This window comes from Cibotium barometz, chromosome 11 (genome assembly GCF_041138505.1).
Source record: "Cibotium barometz isolate CiBa-2024 chromosome 11, ASM4113850v1, whole genome shotgun sequence".
Classification (NCBI taxonomy): domain Eukaryota; kingdom Viridiplantae; phylum Streptophyta; class Polypodiopsida; order Cyatheales; family Cibotiaceae; genus Cibotium; species Cibotium barometz.
Genome location: NC_141056.1, coordinates 55188080 through 55215170, shown reverse-complemented (window position 1 = coordinate 55215170; position 27091 = coordinate 55188080). Strand labels below are relative to the sequence as shown.

Genomic DNA, 27091 nt, shown 5'->3' with positions numbered 1-27091 from the left:
TCATTTAGTAGGAGGAGTTATTACTCATGTGGCCCACTCAACCTAATAGGATTGTAAGGTTGCAAAGTTTGTGTTTGTACGTGTAAATATTTAATTATAACGTTTCAAAACCTCATGTAAACGAATTTGTAATTTTTGTGTTCTTACATGTAAATACTTGGTTATAAATATTCAAAACTTCATATTTGTGAACTTTCCAACCATTTTTAGAATAAAAATCGTAAATTTTGCTGCATGGGACGTGAACCCAAATTCACATAAGAGAAAATGGTGCATGGCTAGGATTGATCCATGTTGATGGAAGAGGTTGAAGATTATAAAGGTTTTGTTTTACTTTTTCTTAAAAAGATTCTATCAAATTTGGTTAGAGAGAGAGAGAGAGAGAGAGAGAGAGAGAGAGAGAGAGAGAGAGAGAGAGAGAGAGAGAGAGAGAGAGAGAGAAGTGAGATCATCAGATACTGTGAAAGTATTTATTTCGAATACTGCTATCTCTGCATACACATTGACACGTATGTACTTTTATCTTAAAAATCCAAGGGTTTTAATGGGTTTTTATGTATTACCTAGGTACAGGTCAATTTGAGAATAGAGCTGGCAGTTTTGAGTATAGGCGTTGCAGCATGCGCACGACAGTACATAGACATCGCCTTTTTGATGAAGGAGGCTCCACATCAGCACACCAAGATTATGTGGCACCATCTGATTCTACTTAGATATATTATATCTTCCAGTTTAGGATCGTTGCATATGAGTTTTTTTAGTGGTCCTTATATAGGTTATGATGACCTTCGTATGTGAAACGTTTATATTCATGAGATTTTTTTGGTGACCACCATATAGCTTATGGGGACTTTTGTATGTAAAACATTTTGGGCACCACATTTTCGTATAGTTTTCAAATGTATTGTTTTTTGTGTATAATGTTCATTCATGATTCTAATTATTGTTTTGGTCATTTACAAAATTTTCAAGTTGAGAGAGAGAGAGAGAGAGAGAGAGAGAGAGAGAGAGAGAGAGAGAGAGAGAGAGAGAGAGAGAGAGAGAGAGAGAGAGATTGTAGGAGATGATGAAATCTATGAGAGACATTAGATTGCCTATTGAATTGGAGTGGATTTGTGCCTATGTCCAACCTATCATCTTAGGATAAACCCAACAAGTTCTACACTAGAATGAAGGCATTACATAACTTGTTTGCAACTTGGTGATGTAAGTCAAGTTGTGATCATTGATGCTAAGATACCCATCATTCATGTCCCAAAGTGTAAGACATTGGCATTGGATGGTAAGGTTGTTATGAGATTGATGAGAAGACGGCAAGGAGATGTGTAGCCGAAAAATATTCACATTCCAATTCGTGGAGGAGCTCTATTTGAGCATTGTGCCTAACCCCTACCTGTTGAAGACAGGTGAGGTTACTCATAGTTAAAAAGTTTCAAAACTTCATAATTATGAACTTTCTTTTGCCAATAAAAACAAGGTGGGGAATCATGATGGCCTGCCTTATTATTGTGCAGGAATAAGAATGTAGGTAATTGAATGGTCATACCAATAGCGAAAAGGGAATGTTCAATGAACGAGAGGACTAGAGAGAGTTTTTGATATTTGGCTATTTAGAGGATGTCAGGCAGGCCCATAACTCATGAAAGGCAAAGGTAGGTAATTGTAGGTAATTGAATGGTCATACCAATAGCGAAAAGGGAATGTTCAATGAATGAGAGGACTAGAGAGAGTTTTTGAAATTTGGCTATTTAGAGGATGTCAGGCACGCCCATAACTCATGAAAAGCAAAGGTGCATTAACTCATAGAAAGGCTATTTAGAGGATGTCAGGCAGGCCCATAACTCATGAAAGGCAAAGGTGCATTAACTCATAGAAAGCAACGATTGAAAAGGGAATGCTCAATGAACTAGAGGACTAGAGAGAGTTTTTGAAATTTGGCTAACTGATGAAAGGCAAAGGTGCTTGTTCTAGTGGTTATAGGGGGTGGCTTGTAACCTAGAGGTACTAGGTTCTATCCCCCACTAGACACCCGATAGTTACTTTGCCCTTACATTGTAGAGGATATGAGGGGTCCTCATGGAGTATGTTGCTCCCTTCTAGTAGTCGCAAAAAAGAAAGGCAAAGGTGCATTAACTCATAGAAAGCAACCCTTGATGGGCAACAAGGCAACCCCTCGTAGGCCTTTGCCATAGGCAGGCCAAAAAGCTCTCGTGAGGTTTACCCAAAAAAAAAAATAATTTTAAGACACTCGATAAATCATCGAGACGTGGAATCACACGTGAGAAAATAAAAAAAAATAATAATTTTAAGACACTCGATAAATCATCGAGACGTGGAATCACACGTGAGAAAATGGCGCGTGGCTAGGATTGATCCACGTCGATGGAAGAGCCAAAGGTTTCGTTTTAATTTATTTTTGAAGATTCGATCGAATTTTACTCGTACTGAGATCGAATTATGTTTAATTGCGCGGTTGTTTTTTTAATTTTTATAGCCAACAAAAGCATCTGGTGACCCACAAGGAAGGTTGACGTAGCAGCTCTTTATGCCAGCTGCGAATATAGAAAATCATCCAGGTAATTCCAAATTTTGTTATGGTACGTAAAAACTTTTCACCCACTGATATTTTTCAAATTTTGAAGTTGCGACCACGCCCAAAACTAGTTTTATGCTACACAGTACAAACCTTATCTTTCCCCTTCTCCCCCCCCTCTCTCTCTTTCATATTCCACGGACTGTTTATTTTAGCAGCTTTCAGCCAGCAGCCTCATGCTTTAGCCTTTGCCCCTTCCTGTGGCATTTTGTGGGCTGGCATGGGCCTCGGATTCTTATAATGTGGGTAATGAGAGCTGCCTGCCGGCCATTCTAGAGATTGTGTAAAAGCTCATTGCCGTCTCTCTTCTACGAGCTCAGTTTGGGCGCCACACTATTCTGCCCAAATTGGATTATGCCCCTTAATTGCAATGCGGATAGTGCTTAATGTCGGTAATTCAAAGACAAGCAGCCGACCGCACTATCTTGAATTGTGTGCAGTGTGCAACACAAAGCAGCCGCCGATCACTTGCCGACAGCAGCAAGTTGAGTGTTTAAAATCCTTGTGCATTTTCTAAACCAAGCCCTTGCTTGTCGCTATTTAAGCTGCACTAAGGGTTCATTAACGCATTCGAAGGCCTTGAATTGAGTTGTGTTCCAAGCCTCTTTCGCTTCAAGGAGGTGCTTCAAAGGGGAGATACACCCCCGCAGAAGAGCGTGGAGCAGTGGGCGAAATAACGCACGCAAAAAATCTGTGAAGATGAGGGTGGCGGTGATAGGGATGGGGGTTGCGGGCCTGGTTGCAGCTCGCACGCTTGCTCTGGCTGGTGTGCAGGTGGTGGTCTACGAAAAAGAAGACTATGTGGGCGGCCATGCGCGCACTGTGGAAGTAGACGGCATTGCAGTGGACCTCGGATTCATGGTCTTCAATCGTGTAAGTGTTTTCTCTCTCTCTCTCTCTCTCTCTCTCACACACACACACACACACACACACGCACACACACACACGCGCGCGCGCCCAAAATGATCTGTGGATGCATAATTCATAAGATATTTCTTTTAGCCCAAGGAAATTCTACCACTAATGCTGTTGAAACGCACGCAGTCTACATCCATCAAGAAACGTTAGCACACTCAATGCACTAGGTAGGTACTGCTCATCTAACGCAGTTTTCCCCATTCGATTTCATTCTCGTCAGTTTATCACCTCCCTAGCTTTAGCACTTCCTAATGGAAACAACTCTACATCTTATTGGCTTAAGCATAACTCAAGTGACCCTGTGATTCACCTAGGAGTACGCTTTTGAACTTTTTTTTTTTTTTTTGGGGGGGGGGGGAGGGGGGAGGGGGGGGGAGAAAGAAAGAGATGATGCAAGTATTTTAGCAATAGACAATGATCATGTCCATCATACCTAGGAGGTGTAGGTAGCAGGGTTCAAACCCGAGTCGTCAGCCTGGAAGATACACTTGTTAGATCTTACTACTCTAGCTTTAGCACGCTTGAGCACTTGGCATTTCAAAGCACCTCAAATGGACCTCACATCTCTCCTTGATGTTCTCTTCTCAATTATTAGTTGAATGCTACCAGACGTAGATGACCGCCTTTACAATCAGACTACAGTTCTGCATAGTTTAGTTAGATACACTTGTTAGATCTTATTACTCTAGCTTTAGCACACTAAAGCACTTGGCATTTCAGAGCACCTCACATTGGTCCATAACACATCTCTCGTTTACTGATGAGACCTCTAAAAGATATGCCATAGATCAATCTTCTTGATAATTAGTTGAATGCTGTGAGACTTAGACGACCGCCTTTACAATCAGGCTACACTTGTGCACAATTTAATTCTTGTTAGATCTTATTACTCTAGCTTTAGCACACTAAAGCACTTGGCATTTCAAAGCACCTCAAATGGACCTCACTTCTCTCGTTTATTGATCAGACCTCTAAAATATATGCCATAGATCAATCTTCTTGATGTTTCCTTCTCGATAGTTAGTTGAGTGCTGGCAGACTTTGAAGGGAATAGAAACAATCTGTTCTTGTGCAAGAATGCTTTCCACATGAGGACTCCCGAGGAGGCAGTGGGGCGGAGACATCATTGGAGATAGTAGGTCCACGAGCCATGCTATTGGAGTGTGTACCAATGTGTGAACTCACCAACATAAGACACTATAAATAGGAGTCTAGGCCTTGGTCATATTCATTCATTGATCAGTCAACCATTATTGAGTGATTGAGAGCTCAGGAGAAGTGCTACCATTGAGCATCTCTATTCAGCATTGTATATACTTCATGTTAGTAATACATGGTAGATTAGGTCATCTCTCTATTGTGTATTGAGGATGAAGAAGAAGCAATTTGTTGCATGGGTTTAAGTCTTTGATTAGGTGCTAATCACAATGAATCAATGAATATGGTACGATTTCACATTGAAAAACAAATGAATGTTTGTCTCAAATCAGATTAATCGTTCATTGTGAAGACCTTCTCTAGACTATGCCTCTATGGTTGGAGCATTATTGATTACCATCATAGACCGTTCCCATGATGGTCACTTATGTTTTGCTTACTCTATCCCTTAATCTTTTGTGCACATAAACTATATGATGACATGAGGACACCCCATGTAATGCATGGAGGCTACACTTTGTGTGTGGGACTACACTCTTGCGTGCTCCCACAAGAACTGTTGCTATCCTCGATGGCCTGAATAGCGGAATCTTCTTGTCCATTTGTTGCTTCCCCTGCATATCGAGAGTCGTAGCAAGACAACGCGTCTGAAATATCATGGGGTTGATGTGCATGAAACAAGTATGAGTAGAAGCTTCAAGAAGCGTGCAAGGTAGTCGATTACCCGCTCACCCTACTTCTGGGCAAAGCACTCCCATTGCCGCTTTAGTGCACAATAATAGTCCGTAGGAATAAACAGCTTCAAGTCTGCCTTGTGGCAATCATCTAAGTAAGTTACAGAGTGGTGCCTAAGGTGGCCTTGCCACCACAAGAGAGTGGCACCTGTCAAAGCCATATGGAGCTGAAGAACATCAGCACCACCTATGTGTGGCAGCCATCTCGTGAGTGCGGTTGGTGACGACTTCTCCATCCATCTTCCTGTTGTTGAACTTGGGAGGCTTTAGTTCCTCACAAGCCATGGCTATGCACTCGTCTATAGAGAAATGCTATGTGAAGTCCAACGTTGAGGAAAGTCGATGATTATGACATTTTGGCTACCCATGTTTAAATATGCACCAATACTATTGGTTCGCCAATACATGTTGTCGGATTGCTATCCATGACCTGCAAGGTATCATCGCTACCATGTCATCGTTGCCATATGTCATTGCTAGAGGTGTCACGGCCATGTGGCACTTGCTCTTGCCCACAAGCTTGTATGTGCTATCCTTTGTGTACTTGCATTTTGCAGCTGCCCTTGTCACGTGCATCCCGCACTTGGATGTCACGTAGACTTATCTGTACAGAAGGTGCAGGACCTGGGGTGGAAAACTGGTCCCATGTGAGCCCAGTCCGGGACGAGTCAGCCAAGGTTCCATTCCAATCGTCCGAGGTCAGGTGTGCATTTGTCCTGCACATGCGTCCAAGGTCAGGTGTGCATTGTCCTGCACATGAAACAGTGCCAGTCCGTGTTGTGAGGTTGTGAGTCTCCCTTTGGAATGATGTCAGTGGTTCTGTGTATCTGGTATGATACTGGATGCCAGACCTTTGTGTAGACAGGTAGGGTTTGCATATAGGAATGGGCTAGTCCATAGGGCTGCCCCAAGAATAGATATGTGGGAATGGGGGAGGTGTAGAACCACCCCCATAGGGGCAAGGAGGGCCTTGGTTGTGCCCACCAGCCATGGGATGGGCTAGAAGGGCCGTAGGCCAGCCCTAGGGCCCCTGGACAGGCATCCAGCCCTTACAGGCCTGTCGGCCAGCAGGTGTGGGGCAGCCCACACAGGCTGCCCAGCAGCCAAAGGCTGATGCGCATACTGGCCAGCAGCCAGGTTTGAATGCGCAAGGTTTAATAGCATTAAATGCTATTTTCTGCAATCGTGGGGCTTTTAATAAACAACCGCTTGGTTTTAATGCCGACCAACACCTTGAAGGGGTATAAATACCCATAGCATAAAATCAGGTCATTCATCTCATATTTCACCAAGTGCTGAAGCCAATCAAAGGGCCAGGACAGCCAAGGAGAAGCTAACACAAAAGGGTGAAGGATTGAAGGTCAAGGGCAGAGGCTTCTCGTCAGCCAAGAAGGTTCAGGTTCAATCTTTTATTTCAGTTTTGCATCATTCTAATAAAAGCAAATACACCATTCGTGGTGGGGGACCCTACAGAGGGTATTCGGGACCCAATACTGTGTCCTCTTCTCTCTCTCTCTCTCTCTCTCTCTCTCTCTCTCTCTCTCTCTATTTTTTTGCACATCTACATTCAGTTTTGTGCGTTAATTTTGTCGCGACAAGTGTGTTGATTTCTGAGCATTGAAGTTACCGATCTCCCCCGAAGCTTCCGCATGTTACAACCCTCACTTGCACGGTGTCCATATAAAGTGCCCTTCCATAAAAGGAAAGGTTCCAAGCTAAGCTCAGCCAAGATACCCAAGATCCCGAACACTACGAGACCACTTTGCATCCAATGCGAAGGCTCACATTTCGTCCTCATCTTGCTGTGTCGTCAACACAAAAGACTTGCAAAGAAACTTGCGAATGACCAACTTCTACCTGATCCAACACTTTCTATGTGTCCATAAAAAAACATTGTAGACCACTGTGTATCCTCCGGAAGCCCATGGGAAAAACACCAGAGAGAGAGGCAGCACCACTATCCACACTCCAACTAGTAATGCATCGGCTTACATGGATCACAATACCTGCTTGCACAATGCACACCAATGCCAATGCACCTTGAAGGAAGAAAGCAGAACCACGAACAAGACTCCTGAGAAGAGTTGCACCAAATCTATATCTAACAGTACTGCTCGGCACTTGTATGTCTAGACCACCATCTTGTGGCACATATTCCAAGTAATACATCTACTAATACACCGAAGCAAAAACCCTGTCCATTGTGGGTATAGTCTCCAAGAAGTCTATGCAATGGGTGAAGACCAATCCAATGATCTGTTCTCTTGTGGTGTGCCTCCATAATATCTGACACTGAGGATACTCCACCCAATGCAAACAACAAGCGAGATGTGTCCTCCTGTACTAGCCCCGAAATTGAGGCAATTGCCTTTGAGGCCAAAGATTCTCCACCTACAGCGTAGACGGCAACTATGAACACTCCCTCAGAGACTAGGCTAAATACTTCCTCTATTCATACCTGTGGCCTGTGCTCAACCTGAGAAATAAAAAAGCCGAGAGGCGTGCATACTTGCATCTCCTTCACACTCATCCTCCGATTTTGAAGAAGCCTTCTCCTCAGAATGCTCCTCCGGGTCTGAAGAAGCCTCTTCTCCTCCATGGTCCTCGGATTATCCGTCACGATGTGCTTGGTGGAGTCACACTTAAAACATTGACCGGCCAATTGCTTGGTTAGGAACTCCTCCAAAGAGAGTCGTGGACACGATTCTCCCCCACAGGAGACTGTTGCTATCCTCCATGGCCTGAACAACTCCATCTTTAAAAAAGTCCTTACCCTTTTGCTCTTGGCCTTTTTGTAGAGTGTTTGACTTGGAACTCTTTTGCGTCTGGAGGGTCATAGCAAGATGAATTGCATCCGAAAGATCACGGGCACGATGTTCACAGACATTTGCGTAGAAGGAAGGTTTCAAACTATCCACAAAGCGCTCAACTTGCTTGGACTGCCATATGGTCCTCAGAAGCATGAGCAAAAGCTTCTAGAAACGATTGCTCACCTTGCTTCAAGACAAAGCGCTCCTGTTGCCGCTTTAGGGCACGATAATAGGCCACAAGAATAAACTACTTCAAGATTGCCTTGCGGCAACCATCCCAATAAGTAACGGAGTGGTGCTGATAGTGGTCTTCCTTCCCACCGAAAGATGGCGGAACTTGTCAAAGCCATACGTACCAAATGGAGTTGAAAAACATCGGAACCACCTACTGCCGCCAAAGTGGTAGCCATCTCGTGGGGGTTGAGTCGGTGTTCTCCATCCATCTTCCCGTTGAACTTGGGAGACTTTAGAAGCTTCAATATTTGAATTTGTCCCTCACCAGGCATGGAGGAAGAACTGGGCAACCTGGTAGTACCCTGACGTCGAGCCAGTGAAGGCGAATGGGAACTATCCGGTGAATCCAGCAGAGAGGGACTCTGCGAAGGAGACTATTGGTTATGTGAACGGCGTCTCTCCTGTAGACTACAGGCAGGTGTAGAATGATGACCGTCGCATTGGGAGAGAAGCTTGTCAAGTACAAAGTCCTCCTCCAGCAAGTTTCGACACTTAGTCGTCGGAATTGTCATGTCCCTACTAAACAGTAGAAGCCTCAGTAGAATCCAAATCCAGAACACTACTAGGCGCTTGAGCTTCCAAGTCTATCTGATCAAGACGGTGACATGGCCTCCATGCTTGCTTTGAGACTTGGAGTAAAGCTCTGCTGGATCCATAACAAGTTGCCCAAATTAGGAATCAAGAATGATGGGCAAAGGATGAAAGCCTTTCACACTGAGAAAGGGTGGGTGAGATTAATGGGGTGACCCACACCACAAATACCAAAAAGAACCCAAATGGGTGAGATTAATGGGGTGACCTACTCCACAAATACCAGAAAGAACCCAAATAATGACTTTTTACCCAGACTTGTGCCACTCCTAGAGCCTAGGGACTCTACCCTATCCAAGCAGTCACTGCACATGGTTGCTACAAAAGGAAAAGTTTTTGCAGGTTCACTAGTCTCTAATACCAACTATAGAATACTTGTGCCTATGTGCTAGGGTTTTCACAGATAGAAAGAAGAGTGCGGTAGAATATCACACAACACACACAAGAGTCCGAAACTACTGTCTGTATTATGTACAAGAAAGAAGTAATACAACGTAATCTCTAGTACAATGGATATGGCTGAGTGAAAACATCAACTGTAGCCCTATGACCTACTGTACACTCCTGGCTAGCACTTCGCTTACAGAGCGACGTTCAGTGAAGTCCAACACTGAGTGATTATGATGATTTGCTGCCCACGTAAACATATGCACCAATGCTACTGGTTCAAGGTGGTTCCAAACGTAGTGAACGATACGTTTAGTACGTTTGGAAAACGTGCTGAAAAGATTCCAAACGTTGTGAACGTTGCCCTTGATATATATATATATATATACAAAATTTATAGTTTACTCATAAAATTTTGAAATATGAAGTTTGAAGATTCATCAATTAACATTAAAGCACTTATTAATACTATACAACCTTTAGTTTCAATTTTGCGGGAGGGAGAGAGACTTAAGCGTGTGCGGGAGCAAGAGAGAGAGAGAGAGACTTAAGCGTGTGCGGGAGCAAGAGAGAGAGAGAGAGAGAGAGAGAGAGAGAGAGAGAGAGAGAGAGACTTGAGCGCCGCATAGAGACGCCCACAGGAGAAGACTTGAGCGCCGCACAGAGGCTGCCAAACGCACGTAAGGAAAAGCGAAAAAAAAAACGACGACTTGCGTCCATTTTTTAACCTATAAAATCAAAAGTGCACGTTCACTAGGTTTCCAAACGTTAGTGAACGTTCCAAATGTTTGCAACGTTTGGATTACATCCAAACGTAGTTTGGATGCAACTATGTACTGGTTGGCCAATATGTTGTCGGCCTGCTGACCATGACCTGCCATGTGTCATCGTCACCACATCATCATTGCCATGGGGCACCGGCACCTGCCCATGGGCCTGTACATGCTATTCTCTGTTTACCACAGGTGAGGTGTGTCACTGGGCAATTGAAGTGTTTGGCTTGTGCTTATCATCACCTGCTGATACTTCAGCTCAGCCTCCTGCTCCTTGCTTTATAGCTCTCCAAGCTCATGCTGCCCCATAGTGGTAGGTGTACAATGCAGAGTCGGGGTTGGTTCCAAGTGGCTGGAGGCTACTTTCGGTGATTTACAGATGTGTTACTGGTTTCATATTGTTGGGGTAGTTAAGTGCAGTTGAGTGATAAGGCTTTTGGAGAGCTTTATAACCATCAGGATGAAGGCATTCTAAAGTTCCTGATAGGTTATTGTGGCTGATAAGTCTTGTGGAGAGCTTTATTGCCATATGGATGCCCTCATGCCAAGGCCTTCCTGGTTATTGTGGCTTCTCTCTTTTTTAAGGTTTTGTGCCTGGGTTTTCTGTGCATGTGGCTGATGGCCATGCTTCCAAATAGAGAGCCCTAGGTTGGCTTGTTGACCTCTTGCCAGTCTGGTTTTTAGGTTTTGATGTCTAACACTTAGTTTACTTGTTGCTCTGCTTGCTTGCAAATTATCTTGTTGTGAGACAAAGCTGTGTATAACTGTGCAGGTCACATACCCAAACATGATAACACTTTTTGAAGAAACAGGGGTGGAACTTGAAGATTCGGACATGTCTTTTTCAGTCAGCATGGATGAAGGTCGGGGTTGGGAATGGAGCAGCAATGGGCTCTCAGGCCTCTTCGCACAGAAGAAAAACGTGCTCAACCCTTATTTCTTGCGAATGATCAGAGAGATCATCAAGTTTCAGTATGACGTTTTGGAGTATGTCTTGAACTCATTTCCTGTTTTTTATTTTATGGCTGTCATCTTCTCATTCTAATGTAACAATGTATGTATATGGCCTCAGTATAAAATACAGCATGTGCAGCGAAGTCTAGTTTGCTTCTTTTATGTATTAGCCAAATGGTAAGTACGTATCAGTCTTGTCCAAAGTGTTAGGGCTTCTCTAGCAATTGCCATGTACTACTCAACCAATGTTTATTCCATGATCATACGTAATGTCTTTGGCATACCTTGTGCATTCACAACTCTGGCAAACAGAACAGAAGGCCTGCCATGAGTTGGACCCAGCTAGTGGGTTCACTTCTGAGGCCTTTCATAAGCTCATCAAGCCTCAGCATGCCACATATATCAAGCATTCCATTTGATATGTATTGTACATCATGCGTTTAATATATGCCACCTATAATGTGTACGTATGCATTACAAATACCTCTGAATACTTAGTTTTAAAATATAATCAGAGCTCCCAAGCCTCACTGTACCATGTGACACCTCTCTTCTTGGTGAGGTACTCTTGTGGAACTGACATCTGCTAATCTCGACTTTGATGCACTGAATTGCGTAGACAGTTGAACACATAACACATGTAGAACTTATGAAGATTGCCCACAGAAGTAAACACTAGCACAAGGTCCCAATGGCCTGTAGTTGCATACATACACTCCACCCCCCCACCCCCACCCACCCAGGCCCTTCAACCCCACTTCCTTCCCCTCGCGGAGTATTTGCTTGTCTATACAATACTACAAGAACAAGATTACAAACACAATCTTTTGCCATTATGAATTCACTGAAGTAGCTGACCATAGTGAAAAAATTGGTTAACAGGTACCTTGAAAGTTTAGAGACAGAAGCTGATGGCCTGAGTGCAAATGAGACGCTTGGACATTTCACAAAGAAGCGTGGATACTCGGAAGAATTTCTTTCCTGCTACTTGGTAACTAGTTCATTTTTTGATCTTTTCATCACTGATGCCACAATGACAAGGTCATTACAGCAAGGCTTCCGTATTTTGTGTCGTTTTTGTAGGTTCCAATGTGTGCGTCTATATGGTCCTGCTCATCACGGGATGTTTTGCAATCCTCTGCTGCGGCGGTCTTAAAATTCTGTCGAAATCATCACCTTCTGCAGGTAGCTGTATTTTCAAATAATCATATAGCCAACTCTGCTCAGAAACCACCTCATGATAATCAAAGTACAACATATAAAGGTAGCTTAGTTTATCCTTCTAATTCTATACTTTTAAGGTAAGGATCTCTTGAAACCCCTCCCTCCCCCACGATGTTCCCAACTACCAAAGCAGTACTTTTGTATGTGGAAGCTTCTTGTGGATGTTCGCAACGCTCCAGTAACATAAACCTGCAGGGTTACTTGATTAGCAGATTACAAGGATTGAGTAAAGGATGCTATGTGCACCAACATGAAGAACCTCTTCCTCCAACAAATATATGAGCTACCTTATGTTAATGGTGAAAATAGTTGAGATATTGACCTCAGCTACATTCTAAGTCTCAGCTCTACTGCCACAATGCATCAACCCCAATGCATCAACTGCACACAGGTGCATTTGTTGTGTATTATGGCACACTAGGCTTGGGTTTAGCATATCAAGCCAATTGTGAGCCCTAAGGACCAAGGAACAAAGGCCATTCGTGTTGTGAGGTAGGCATTGCACAAGGATTAGACTAGGTGTACATCTGTCACGGGGTAACGTAAGACCCTGAGGCAATTGCGTGTGAGAGTGGCATGCATGAACCATATGATCAGTTCGTGATGGTCGCCATGTGCAGCACCTGTTTTGGGCGGGTGGGGGGGGTGCGGGGGTGGGTGCGTGGGCGTGTCATACCTTGATCCTTTGCAGTTGAAATATAGGTTTTTATAGAAGAAAAAGAGCGCAGTTATGGATCAATAAACTACAATTGAAGCCATCCTCCCCTCGAAAGTTGGCTTAATTTGATTTTCTTGTACTGGGCCTGGTTTTATTAAGAATGTGTGTAGCTGAGTAAACTAAATAAAGCAAACTTATCGTGAACTATGATGCTATGGCAAAAATCATCTCTGTAATGTTGTATGCAGATTTTTGGGCGACCACAGTGGCTAACTGTGAAAGGCCGTTCACAAAGCTATGTAGGAAAAGTATGTGAGAACTCACTTTAAACTAAAGCTCCTTCAATCTGTTCTCTTGCAGTGCTTTATAGTTTGCTCTTGAACACACTCTTTGAACGTTGTAGTTTCGTAAAGTAGATGTATCTGTGTGCTTCTGGCAGCTTGTAGCAGAGCTGGAGGCAAAAGCTTGTCAATTTCGAATAAACTGTGCAGTATCTCAAGTTTGGACATCAGAACAAGGTTTGCCTACAAGCATAATTTTCAATACCTGATTTTCATTTAATTGCAATGCCCTAAATTACACCCACAATTAGTGTATGCCGGCAATATACATAACCAGAATTGTGTAGATTAGGTGTTGATGTAACACATTGTTCACATCAGTGATCAGCCCTGGGATGAAAACAATGACAGGACGTGGGCAGTCATTATTAGCATTTCCTTTTCTCGTAAAACAACAGGGATTTATTTGCAACATGTTTTTTTTCGTGTTGAACTTTTGTTAAGCTCTGAGCACCAGAAATTAAGTCTTTCTTGTGTTGGAAGGACCTTCCCGAGTAGGGAGAATGAAGAGCTTTTATGCCTCTTGTTAGATTGTCTAAAAACAGTGCACCGAGCATCAGTCTCCAGCCCACGCACCCCCTCCCAGAAATAATTTACCTAGAGGAGCTTAGGAGTGAGAAGGCTAGCTAGCAAGCATTGGGGAGCCATATAGGGCTCTGCATTACTCTCCCTGTACGTGCGATAGAATGGTGACAGCAGATCCTCACAAGAATTGCCTCCACACACACCACGCACCTTCAAACTGAGGGACTAAACTAAGTGTGTCAAAAGGCCTGAGTGGGGCTCAAGGCCAAGGAGAGCTGGAGGGCAAGCTGCCCAATGCCCCCCAACATGACCCTTTACAAGCCTTGTTCAATGAGTGCAGGTCCTCCAACACATCTAGCCCTTTGCAAGCCTTGTCCCTCTTTTTTTTAAAATGAGGGCCTAAACATATTGAAGACTATTTAGCAACCTTTATAGGGCTCCATTCTGACTAATCTCTAAGAACTGGTGCCAACCACCAGTCTCACCAGGTACATGTAAAATTTTCCTCCCAACATCCTTTTCAGCAAATTAGACACATGAGCAGTTTTCATAGTGGATTACTTATCAGGCTAGAATTGATTAGCTTAAGAAACATCTTAAGCTTTACCTACCAGGTTCATCATCATGTCCCTAACCCCCATTTTTTTTTCCTTTTCGTGTCTCTAACCACCAGTTATTTATGGATCATATGTACTCATTCTTAGTTTCATAGACCCTTTTCATGCCTCTAACCACCAGTTATTCATGGATAATATGTACTCATTCTTGGTTTCATAGACCCTTTGGGTCTCTCATAGATGTTTAATACAATCTATATTTCTTTCTTCTGCTCACCCCACCAACTCCCATGAGTGAGTGAGAAGGCTATCTAATAGTACAACTCCAAAGATTTGTGTGCACACTGCGTATACCATTGTGTAGTGCTTCTGTGTGTGCAGGTATACAGGTGGGGGATACAGAAGGTAACATTGATACTTTCAACCAATGTATCATAGGGGCCCATGCACCTGACGCTTTGGAGATGCTGGGAAACAACGCCACAGATGATGAACGCCGTATTTTAGGTGCATTCCAGTATAGTTATAGGTTAGTAAGCTCTCTATGTTTGTTAGGACCCTGCATGATGATTTTCGGTGTGATTCCCTTTTTAAGAGTCTGGTACCAAGAAAAAACCTTTTGAACGTTTGAATATAGGCCACTTACAAATCTTCTCTCGCAAATTTTTCTTGCAGTGATGTATATTTGCATAGAGATGTTAAATTTATGCCCAAAAACTCTGCGGCATGGTGTGCATGGAACTTCCTTGGCTGCAAGGATGATCGAGTTTGTGTAACATATTGGCTTAACAAACTTCAGGTTGGTGTTGGATATAAAATGGAGGATGATGTAATGTTGTTAAGAGTCCTCATGATTGTAATGTTGTTGAGGGTCCTCATGATTGATATACATAGAGAAATTGGAAAGGCTAGAAAGCACCAAAGGCATTGCATGTCTGTTGGTATAAGAGACATGCGAATATTTGAGTTTTCTATATTTAATAGTTGACTAAGGTTGGGTTAGAGCAAGTGTTGACCATTGGTTTATTTTTTGTACTTTACAGAACCTAGGTGATACTGGCCGTCCATTTCTGGTCACGCTGAATCCTTCAAATCCTCCACAAGATGTGATATTAAAATGGTATACCAGTCATCCAGTCCCATCACCTGCTGCAGTGGTGGCATCCGAGCAGCTGGACAGCATCCAAGGGAAACGAGGAAGATGGTTCTGTGGAGCATATCAAGGCTACGGTTTTCATGAAGATGGCTTAAAGGTACTACTTGAGCGCTCTTCTACCTTCTTTCAGATACACGTGCACCCTTTCAGATATGCAAATTACAATGTAGATAATAAATACATACCTCTTACAATGACCTCAACCACCTTGATGGCCGTGTTTGCCATGGTCTGTAGTGCCAAGTGGGGTCACCTCCTCTATCTGTGAGAAATGGGCCAGGCCTCCAAAGCCTCAAGAAGGCTTCCCGCCGATTCCGCATGTGGTCCGAACCTCCATGTAGCTTCTCCCACTGACTGCGGAGGGTGTGAATGATATCGAGCCTTATGCTCCTGATGGACTCAGCTGGCGGAGTGTGGGTACCCTCCATGGCCTCGCTGCATTTACCTTGTGTGTTTAGAGGACTTACTTTTCTCTAGATGTCTATAATATTCTACTTAATCTAGCTACGCCTCTAAAACTTTCCCAATATCTTTCACATGACAAAAAATATTCAAAAGGCTCTACAAAAATTGAAATCTGCTCGTGAAACAATTTCACTACTCAAGAGCCTTAACCACAGAATCCAAACATTGGTGGCTTCTATAAAAACTGTGATAAGAAACATTAAGGAGCTATGTAAGCTACTAACACGAGGAATAATTGATGAAGTTTGAAGAGGGTCATTGAACCAAGGAATCTTGTAGGTGTCGAATCAATTCCTCAATAGCAAACTAATTTCAAAGGTATGCCTATTTTCACAATGATGGGCATTGGTGGCTTCTATAAAAAACTGTGATAAGAAACATTAAGGAGCTATGTAAGCTACTAACACGAGGAATAATTGATGAAGTTTGAAGAGGGTCATTGAACCAAGGAATCTTGTAGGTGTCGAATCAATTCCTCAATAGCAAACTAATTTCAAAGGTATGCCTATTTTCACAATGATGGGCACCTATGCTGATGAGAAGTGTTTCCATGTTCATTTTTGTGAAATCTAAATAGAGAACAGGAGCTGAGAAAACAAAATCTTTAAAGTTTAAAGGAAACCTGGTCAAAGGCAAACACCATTAAAACTATAAATGCATCTTCTCTGCAGATGTGACATGACAGAAATCAAGGCGGTTGTGCATGCATGTGCGGGTGCACGTGTGTGTGTGTGTGTGTGAGAGAGAGAGAGAGAGAGAGAGAGAGAGAGAGAGAGAGAGTTTTATCTAACTATTGTTGAATGCAGTCTGGACTGAGAGCAGCAAATGATTTGCTTGGACGAACATTTAGTCCATTGAAAAATATCAAATACACAAGCCCGACATGGCCTGAAGCTGCTGCTCGGTTGATAGTAATAGCGTTTCTCCGACAATATATCAAGACAGGATGTTTACAGTAAGTAAGCTTCTTTCCTTCAGATTCTGCACCATGATAGAACAACTTAACACAATGATTCACGTTACCATTTCTATCAAGCCAGCACAGGTTACAGAAGAGCCATCGCAAGCCCAGTTTTAGGAAGGACTAATGGCAATAAATTGTAGTGGACATGAGCTTGGCTATCCTGAACTGCCAGGCTTGAGCTGCATTTAGTCAGGACATCATGCAAAGTTCAAATACCAAAAATGTTACATTTCAATGAGCAAGGAGGTAGAGACCATGGCATAGAAGTTTTGAGGGGTTTCTTACCTAGATCTTGAATGTTTCTGATAAAGTATCCTGTTATCTCGAATACCTATTAAAAAATGCTTTAGAAATACATTATGCAACTTCCATTCCTGGACTTATAAACGTTGTTGTATCCCCAATCTAATGTCTTGTTGACTTCAATACTCTGTCACAGTTTAATGGAGCATCATCTTGAGGTGTCATTGTATTGTAATAGCACAGTAAGTACCAAGTGGATATGAAGTAGGTAGGTGCATAGATTTGGTTGCTCTTACTATTACCACTGGATATGAAAAGTTCCTAGGCATTCCTTGGAACAAAAAATCAGCTAATTTCTATCCATATCTTCACACCTAGAGCCATCCTTTAGGAGGCCAAGCACAGAGGACATGAGATTTTAACACATTTGCGCAAGTCAAACTGATCCACCAGTTGAGAGAGATAAGGTTGGAAAAGTTGAAGTAATTTGGCCTATAGTCACACTTAATGATCAAGTTTATGGTCAAGCACATGTGGAGCAAGGGCTTCCAGAGCCAATGTGGAGGATGATAAGGGTGATGCAACATTGATAAGATTTTACAGGTAGTCTAGGGTATTCACATGCCTAGGAGTGGTGTACTTAGGCCAATTCCCTCGTGAGAGCAGCAACAGAGGCCAGACTAACCAGGGGTATATGTCTTTCCCATGTCTAGAGAGGCATTCCTTCTTGGTGCATTATAAACAGCTCCAACCAGATCCCTCTTACTTGACTTACTAGTCGCTGGCAGTCATTATGGAGCACCGATTTGGGTAGGTAACTTCACATTGCCAGAATGCGGTTTCACAGAGACTACAGAAAACAATGTTCTCAGGAGTCAGATACTGGTGCTCTCAGGACTTGTACCAAACAAGCACTTCACATAATATTAGTGGCCTCCCACTCCAAACTCCCAATAGATGCCTCATATTATCAATCTATTCTCATTCAAGAAAGATTACTTTTCTTCTCATTGATGAATTGCTTATGACACATAAGGTGTGTAAAAGACGCAGTCCAATGCTTGAAATTCCCTGATTTATCCTTAATGACAATGTCACGTGCATCCTGCACTTGGATGCCACGTGGACATGTCTGAACAAGAAGGTGCAGGACCTGGAGTGGAAACTGGTCCCATGTGAGCCCAATTCCCATGTGAGCCCAATTCGGGGCGAGTCAGCCTGGGTTACACTCTGTTAGGTGTGCATTGTCTTGCACATGAAGGAGTGCCAGTCCATGCTGTGAGTCTCCCTCTAGAATGATGTTAGTTGCTTTGTGTATCTGGTATGGTACTGGATGCCAGACCTGTGTGTAGGCATGTAGGTTTTTGCATGTAGAGATGGGGCCAGCCCATAGGGCTACCCCAAGACCATTGATGTGGGCATGGGGGAGGCGTAGACCCACCCCCAAGGGGCAAAGGAGGGCCCCGGCTGTGCCCACCAGCCATGTGATGGGCTGTAAGGGGCTGTCGGCCACCAGCCCTAGGGCTTTGGGCCAGCCAGACAACTGGGCAAAAAGGCCTAGAATGGCTGTTGGCCAGGTGTGGGGCAGCCCACACAGGCTGCCCAGAAGTCCATAGCCATGCACAAATGGCCGAGACACTTTACAGAAGTGTGAATACCTTTTTCAAGCATTTTATTGCTATTTTAGCCAGTCATGAGCATTATTATGCTGGTTGACTCCTGTAGAACTGGCCGACTGGATACATGGAGGGGTATAAATACCCAAGTCATGTTGTCAGTCTTTTCATCTCATATTTCACAAAGTTCTGCATCAACTCAAGGGCCCGGACAGCCAAGGGAGAAGCTAACGCAAGGGTGAAGGTTGAAGGTCAAGGGCAGAGATTTATCTCAGCCAAAACAGGTCAAGGTTCAGTCTTTATTTTCTGATTTGCATCATTCTAATAAAGCAAATACATCATTTGTGGTGGGGGCCCTACAGAGGGTATTTGGGACCCAATACTGTGTCCTCTCCTACTCTCTCTCTCTCTCTCTCTCTCTCTCTCTCTCTCTTTTGCACATCGACTTTCAGTTTTGTGCATGGTATTCGTCGTAAAAGATTGCTGAATTCTGAGCATTAAAGTTACCGAAATGATCCCGAAGCTTCCGCATGTTACAGAAGAACATCCTCAAATACACATGTCATCAGAGTGAAGATGGTAGGAAGACCTCATTTAAAACGGAGGTCAAGCCCTCATTTAAAACGGAGGTCAAGCAGTTTGTTGTCACTGTTGTCTTTTAGACGTCCTTAGAACACCTACAGGATAATTCTCTCTATGCTATGGTAGGTTGTGCCTTTCTACAGTCAATTGTGTTCACGCACTTTCAGTGCATATTTCCAGATTTTATAACCTTTCAAGTTCATGACAAAAACTAATATCCGTGTCAGAAGCATGGAAGTTGAATAAGAACTTCTAAGGCCATGGTAGCAATTGCATGAAGCTAAACATGCAAACAAGATACTAAGCCCTTGCACTCTGATAGGACTTCAGCCAACCACCATCTATGTTGCCTTTAGAAGATTCGGATGATTTAACTGCATCTTGAATTAATTGTATCTTCTGCTGATCAGATTTCAAGAAGCTGGTGGGCCCTTAATAAGCTTTGGAGAGCATAACAGTGGAATTTCCGACAAGTGTGTTCTACGCATAAATCATCCCTCATTCTATTGGAAGGTAATCTTTCCAAGCCATACTACCCTCAAGCATGCTGTCCAAAATTTGCATGTAATAGGATTCTCCGCTCTCACATCAACAGCAAGGGTAGTTGGTTGGCTGAAAGTCAGGGCTGAATCATCTACGTTGACTTGATGTGGGCAGATTGCGACAAGAGCAGATCTTGGTCTTGCAGATGCGTATGTTGATGGTGACTTCACATGTGTGGACTCCGAAAAAGGACTTCTCAACTTGCTATCAGTAAGTGTGCCATCACAACTTAATTTATGCATTCGTACTAAAACATTTGTGCCCTATTGGCCTAAAGCCTAGAAAGCATTGAAGGCAATTTATCAGCCTGGCACCCAACTCATATTTGTTGAATTTGTTTTAATGCCCATGGCCTTTGGTTCACCTCCCTGAGAGAACGTGAAGTGATCAACACACAGGGCATGCATGCTTTTTATCCAAATTTGCAAAAGGATAAACGTGCTGTGTGCAAAAGGAGAGTTTACTAGATCCTTTTTTTTTCCGGAAAAGAGATCTTTCTATTAGTTAAAAATCAAACAGCCATAGGCTAACTGTACATGCTGAGAACCCTCCAAAGAGGCAAAGTAGGAACTGGGGAGGGTGGTTCTAACCTACCTCATACAACGAAGAGGGAGGGGGGGCGCATACGAGGGGCCTGTAATGCCACGTGATCTCGACATCCCAATCAAAGAAAGGGACCCATGTGCCATGTGGGCAGAAAAGCCTGTCTCCGACTACGCATGCGATCCAAACCTCCCTGAAGCTTCCCCCGCAGACAGTGGAGGGTATGAATGATGTCCGTTCATACGGAATCCATGGACTCAGCAGGAGGGGTGAGAGTGCCCTCGATGGTTTTGTTGCAATATGGGCCTGCCATATAATCAATGCTATTGATGATCTCCCATCTCTGACTAGTCCTCGGGAGTTGGAGACCAGGGCTCTAACAATCTGCCGGGATTGGGAACAGTATCAATCCTGCAGAAAGAGAGAGTCAGAGAGCATGTCCTCCTGTTGCCTCCTCCTAGGAGAGAGCAGTCTGTGTCACCCAGGCTACTGTCGGCACTTGGTTGGCCATCGGAGGACGTCCGGCACAGTGTGTGCATTGCAACCATCCCAAGGAGTCAGGGCACCAACTGCTGCACAACTGCCAGAGGAAGATTGTGATCTTCCTTTTTTTTTTTTTCCGGGAAAAAGATCCTTCTATTAGTTAATGAGAAAACGCCATAAGGCTACAAAGCTCACCTCGCAAGGAGGGATAAAACACAGTGAACTCCTGAGCTCCACCCCCGTGTGGCTGGCCGCTCTCTGGGGGGGGGCTACCTAGTAGTACATATGGAAGGTGAGAAAAGCCAGACTGGAGGCCTGTAGTGCCAAGTGACATCCTCGCCCCTCGCGGTGAGGAAAGGGCCAGGGTGCCAAGTGCGGAGGAAAGCCTTGCGGCGCCCTCTCATGCGATCCGAGTCGCCCTGGAGTTTCCCCCAGTGTCCTCTCAAGGTGTGAATGATGTCCACCCAGAGGGCCTGTATGACCTCCGCCGGTGGAGTCGCCTGGCGGTCAATGGCCTCCCTGCATCGGGCTCTCCATATGTGCCAAGCCGTCATGCTGCTGATCATTTCCCATCTGTGCCCGACCCCCTCCTGAGGGGCTGCCGATGAGAAGTCTGGCGTCGGAACCACCGCCATCGCCCTGTCAGAGACCTGGATGGTCGCGCTGCCAGGGACGTCCTCATATCCAAGGGCCGGGCCGCTGTCCGTGGCCCAAGCCACCGCACCCCACGTCACCAGCATCTCACCTGGTGAGCCTGCAAAAACCATCCTGAGAGCCCGCTGCCAGACCTGCTGAGCCTGTGGGCAATCCCATAAGCAGTGCCGCTGCGACTCTTGTGCATGGCCGCACCGAGGGCAGGACGCTGGGTGTCTGCCAAAAGCTAGCCATGCCCCCACAGCCAGTCCTCTATGCGCTGTGAGCCAGAGAAAAAGCGTCACCTTCCGGGGCCGGAAGCTGGCCCAAAGGCGCTGCCAGAAGTCCCTAAGAAAGGCAGGGGAGAGCCCCTGTCGCCGCCAATGCTCGGCCGCCGCCGGGGTGCTCGCTATCCTGTGCCTCTGAATCCGCCGCCCCAGCCTCGCTGTGTACTGAAAAAAGGGGATGCCTGGGCTGGTAGGGGCCAAGTAGGGATCTCGCCAAAACCACTCACCTGGATCCCACTGAAGGCGAATAAGAGGCCTGCTGTCCCAAGCCCATAATCTCCAAGAACAGTCCTCCCCTATCGAGGCCGGTGAGGGGTCTACATGCCACTGTCTCTGATGAAAGCCGACCACCCGCACCCTCTAAAGAATACAACCCTGGAGCCCATCCAAATCTAGTCGTGTCCTCTGAAGCTGGCCACCCTCTCCCACCTCGAAAGTGAGTGGGGCGACTCTCTCCGCTGTGCCGCAGACCGCTAGAAGGATCTCATGCCGAGTAAAGACACCCATCCACTGTGGAGGTGGAGGGTCCTGTACTGGGGTCCGCCACTCCCGGGGGATGGCCGCCTCAATGTCCTGTCTCATCAACTCTCTGCCCCTCATCCCACTGAGTCTCCTCTCCTGAGCCTCTAGAGGCAGCTGCTGGAAACATATCCAGTCGTCTAGGGACTGGGCTGGGCCGGAGCTCAAAGGGCCCCACGACACGTGAGACCGCGATCCAACCATATGGCCACTGGGAAGTCGAATCAAGGGGTTCCAGATCAATGGCTGCCTCAGGCGCTCCTCATCGGTGCCCGGAGGAGTCTGGAAGAGTGACGGCCTCAGATGCGACCAGGCCCTCAGAAGGCTAGCTGCAAAACGCTCCTCGAAGCCAAGGCCCACTCCTCTGGATCGCTGCTCTGTAAAGATCCACCTAATGCTGGGGGTCCAGGGGCCGCTAAGAGAAGGGGTGCGGCTGAGCATCCTGGAAACAAGAAACTCCTTCCACGGCTCAGCGCCTGGCAGGAGGCCACGAACTACCAACTTGCCAAGCAATGCTCGGCTTTGGCAAATAGGATCAACAATGCCCAGGCCGCCTCTCTCCCTCGGCTGAGTAATCACCGCCCATGCCACCTTGGCCCTGGCGGGCCGCCCGTCGCCACCGGACCAAAGAAAGTTCCTGATGAGCCGCTGCACCTGGCCAATGCATGCCCGAGAGAAGGCCCAGCAGGAAGTGATGTACCACATAGTAGCAAGCAGAACCTGGTTGGCCACAACTACTCGGCCAGCCAGAGATAAACGAGCGGTACTCCAATACAGAAGCTTCTTCCGAATGCTCAGAAGAAGGGGGGCTATCTGCTGCTCCGGAGATATGTCAATGCCCACATAACATCCCAAATAACGCACTGTAGTGCCAGGGGGCAGCCACTGAAAACCGTCAACTGGCCTCCAAGTCGGGGGGGGCATAGAGCTGACCCACAGCCCACACGACTTGTGCCAGTTGATCAAAGCGCCCGAAGCTCTGCAAAACCTGTCCATGGCTAAGGCGAAGCGGCGGAGGTTCTCCTCACCTCCCTGAAGATAGACAGCAGTGTCATCCGCAAACTCCGAGTCTAGGAGCTCCTCCGAGGTACGGATGGGAAGCTGGAGGCCCCGCAAACCTGTATCCTGTGCCGTCAAAAAAGTGCTCATGGCCTCCGCCACAAAAAGAAAAAGAAAGGGCGCTAAGGGACACCCCTGCCGCACCGAGCGCGAGAGCTGGAACCTCTCTCCGCGCACGCCCTGTATCAGCACCTGGATATGAGCCGATGAGTAAAGTGCAGAGACCCCACGGATCCACTGAGGGGGGAAGCCCATCCTCTCCATAGTGCCTTCCAAGAAGGCCCAGTCCACCCGATCATATGCCTTCTCGAAGTCGAGAAGGAGCACTGCCAGATCCTCCTGTCGAAATCTAGCCAGAGCCGTAGCCTCCCAGAAGGAGAAAATGTTATCCAGAATGCTCCTATCCTGGATGAAGCCAGTCTGCGTGGAGTGGATGATGTCCGGAAGGTGAGGCTGAAGCCGCCTGCTGATCGCCTTAGCTAGGACCTTGTAAGCCGTGCCTAGCAAGGTGATCGGTCTCCACTGTCTAATCTCCAGTCTGTCTCCTCCCTCTTTGGGGATCAAGTGGATCAAACCCTCAGCCATGCTGTCCGGCATGACTCCTGACTCCATAATCTCCTGGAATGCCAATCTGAAGCCCCTGTGTAAGAGGCCCCAGTACCTCTGGAAGAAAGCCACCGAAAGACCGTCCTCTCCTGGGCATTTGCCCCGAGGTAATGCCTGAAGAGCCTCCTCCAGTTCCGTATCCGAGAAGGGAGAGAGAAGGGAGTGCTGTAAATGGGCCGGCACAACCGGTCTCGTGAAGCTCCAGACTGCCTCCCGGGCCTCTCTCACCCTGTCATCTGTTGGCTCAGCAGAGAGAAGGTCCCTATAAAAATCTGTGGCTATAGCCCGAACCCTGGGGGGATCCACCACAACCTGGCCATCAGCCTGCCGGAGACGCCTGAGACCCTCTCGTCTGAAGCGAGGCCCTGTCGCCTCAAAGAAATCTCGAGTCACTCTGTCCCCAGCCTGTGTCCAAAAAGAAGCCCGAGCATGGAATCGGAACTCCACCCTCCCCTCCTCTCCTCGATGGATCTGATCTCCGTGCGAGCTGACTCCATCTGCTCTGAGATCCAAGGGCTCGTAGGATCCCTCTCCTGGAGTCTCTGGAGGGACGCTAGACTCCTCCGTAGGCTCCTCTCCTGCTCTCTGAAAGCCTCCAGCCGGTCCAAGGCAGCCTGTCTGAGCATCTGGCTAATCTCCTGCAAGCCACTGGCAAGGTCGCTGGCTGCCGATCCTCTCCTGAACTGCAGCTCCTGCCAGACCTGCTCAACTCTGATCGCAATCTCGGGCTCCTCTATGAGACAATCTGGAATCCGGACGCTCTGGCCCTGCTCTCCTCTCGTGGGGTCCTCGATCTGGAGAAGCACTGGATAGTGATCTGAAAACGAGGAGCCTGCAAGTATGCCCACTGTGCCACCTCTATCACAGGCCCACTCATCAATGTAAAACCTGTCGATGCGGGATAGATTAACCCCTGTGGCCCGTCTATCCGAGCGCGAGAAAGATAGGCTCCCCTGCAACCTGCCAAACTCCGGGAGAGTCCACGGATCCTGGCCTCTCACCTGAAGCACTAGTTCCTCCCAGGCAGCTAGCTCCGGCCCATGAATGGTCTCCTGGCTGCCCCCCATCCTGTCCTCTGCATCCTCCAGCATGTTGCAATCCCCTCCGAGGCACCAATGGTCGATTGTGATCTTCCTTGGCCGATAGTTGTCTCAAAGCGCTTCCAAAAATCTCTGAGGAAGTGGGGGGAGATGCTGTGGGAGGACGAGTGAGCTGAGCCACGGATCTCATGAATGTGGATCATCCAACCCATCCTTGCCAGGTAGTGAAAAAAGGGGGTGGTCAGACTTTCCAGGCTGAAAGGATCTTGCCACTCTCACTCGCCTTGGTCCCACTAGACAAGTGTCAATGGATGCATGTCACAGGTTAGCTCTCCCAGAGCCAAAGTCGCCAAGATATGTCATGGGCCAGCTTGGCCAGAGGAGGGTCAACATGAAACTGGTGATTGGAAACCAATAATCCTCGCCTGCTGCAGAGGTCCACTGCTGAAATTCTCGGAGCCTAACCACTCCGGGGGGAAAGGACTGTGTAAAAGAGTCTTGCCAATCAGGGAGGATGTCTGACTTGATGGCATGATAGGGCTTCTTTAATCAGAAGTCTGCTTTCTTGCTTTATTTATAGCCACGGCCCTATATAAGTGCTCATAAATGCACATCCCTCATAGGGAGGATTCTCCAGGGATCAAGACCCAAGCGAGGGGCCATGGTGTCCTCTGCTGAATTGAAGTCTTGATGTCTTGGTCTTTGAATCTCCTAGATGCACCTACTCATGCTTGGTGACCTGCCCTTGAGGAAGTAGGGAGGTCTGGGCTTATTAAAGGACACAATTGCACTTCTTTCTGACTCGTGGGCCTGCTCAACCAGCTAACGCTGACACTGATGCCCAACCTGGTTTTAGGCTGCCCAACCTGCCACATTGGGGCACAATATGCACATCACTAGCCCAAATCTGCGAATAACAATGATTAGTTTGTCCACAGGAACACAAGGCACCCAAGTGTGGAGTGCACGTGATACAAAATCCACAAGCTTAAAGAAATATCATGAACCCAAAGATGTGGCTGAGCCCACCACCTCTGACATAAGAGACTTGAGCTCTATCCTTCAAACCAAGCCTAAATTTGTGCTTTTCTTTCCCGTGTTGTCTTCACAAGCCTCTACCCTGTGGCTGCGGGTCTAAAAGGCAACCCAACAGCAGATGTCATGTCTTTCTTTGCTAACCTCTGCCTAGTGCTGCATGGCATTTTTTGCCCTCTTGCCTCGTTTTTGTGCATTCATCACCCTTCTTCCCTATGTGCACATACCTTGGCCATGCGCTCTTCTTCTCCTCTTCCTTTCATCAGTGGTGCTCCACATTGTCTAATGCTCCATGTCTGCTTCACCTTTTCTAGTTGATTGCTCAAAGCAATGCTTACTTCAGTCTTGCCATTATGACATCAAGCTAGGGCCGAGAAGATATCTGCACTTGCTCTTCTTAACTGCCCATACCCTTTATATCTTCGGCGTGGTCTTCGTTTCCTACGGTTAACTTTGGAGAGCTTTAAACCAAAAGATTTGTATGTATATGTCTAATGTCCTTGATTACATGAGAGGTTGGGCCCTTGGCAATGTCTTTCCCTTCGCACATATGATGTTGTAAGGGTCTTTCTTTATGCCCACAGATCTCATACAAGTAGAAAGCCATGCAACTTTGGTCCTCATACTTGTAAAAGACTGGACACTCCTGATCCTCGGTAGCACAGTTGGATCTATTTTCTGGAAATTGTATTAAAGCATGTTCCTCTCACTCCACTTTTTTGCGAGTTAGTTACGATGTGCAAGGGGCTCTCTGCCCTCCTTTGTCAGCTTCTGCTTGAGCTTAGGCTTGTGACTGAGAGGTGAGTGTGGTGTGGAGGTGACTGTAATGGTGTTGCTTTCTAAAGGCCAAAACAGTCTTC

The 27091-nt window shown here is 46.1% G+C and overlaps 1 protein-coding gene and 1 long non-coding RNA gene across 2 annotated transcripts in view; one reads left to right on the top strand and one right to left on the bottom strand.

The window, feature by feature from the left end:
* Positions 1-2699: 2699 nt before the first annotated feature.
* LOC147634345 (uncharacterized) overlaps positions 2700-27091 on the top strand; it is a 51908-nt gene continuing 27516 nt past the window's right edge. Inside the window, exons 1-12 of the mRNA XM_086805490.1 lie at positions 2700-3466; positions 10971-11185; positions 12035-12143; positions 12236-12337; positions 13283-13342; positions 13474-13552; positions 14839-14986; positions 15133-15256; positions 15501-15710; positions 16885-17033; positions 19894-19996; positions 20141-20236. Coding sequence (XP_086661616.1) covers positions 3293-3466; positions 10971-11185; positions 12035-12143; positions 12236-12337; positions 13283-13342; positions 13474-13552; positions 14839-14986; positions 15133-15256; positions 15501-15710; positions 16885-17033; positions 19894-19996; positions 20141-20236 — 1569 coding nt within the window. The 5' untranslated portion in view covers positions 2700-3292. The remainder of the gene's footprint in view (positions 3467-10970; positions 11186-12034; positions 12144-12235; positions 12338-13282; positions 13343-13473; positions 13553-14838; positions 14987-15132; positions 15257-15500; positions 15711-16884; positions 17034-19893; positions 19997-20140; positions 20237-27091) is intronic.
* Positions 11905-27091, bottom strand: part of LOC147634346 (uncharacterized) — a 42583-nt gene continuing 27396 nt past the window's right edge. The window contains exons 2-3 of the long non-coding RNA XR_015267004.1: positions 15799-16048; positions 11905-12386 (exon numbers count right to left, since the gene is read on the bottom strand). This is a non-coding gene — a long non-coding RNA (uncharacterized LOC147634346). The remainder of the gene's footprint in view (positions 12387-15798; positions 16049-27091) is intronic.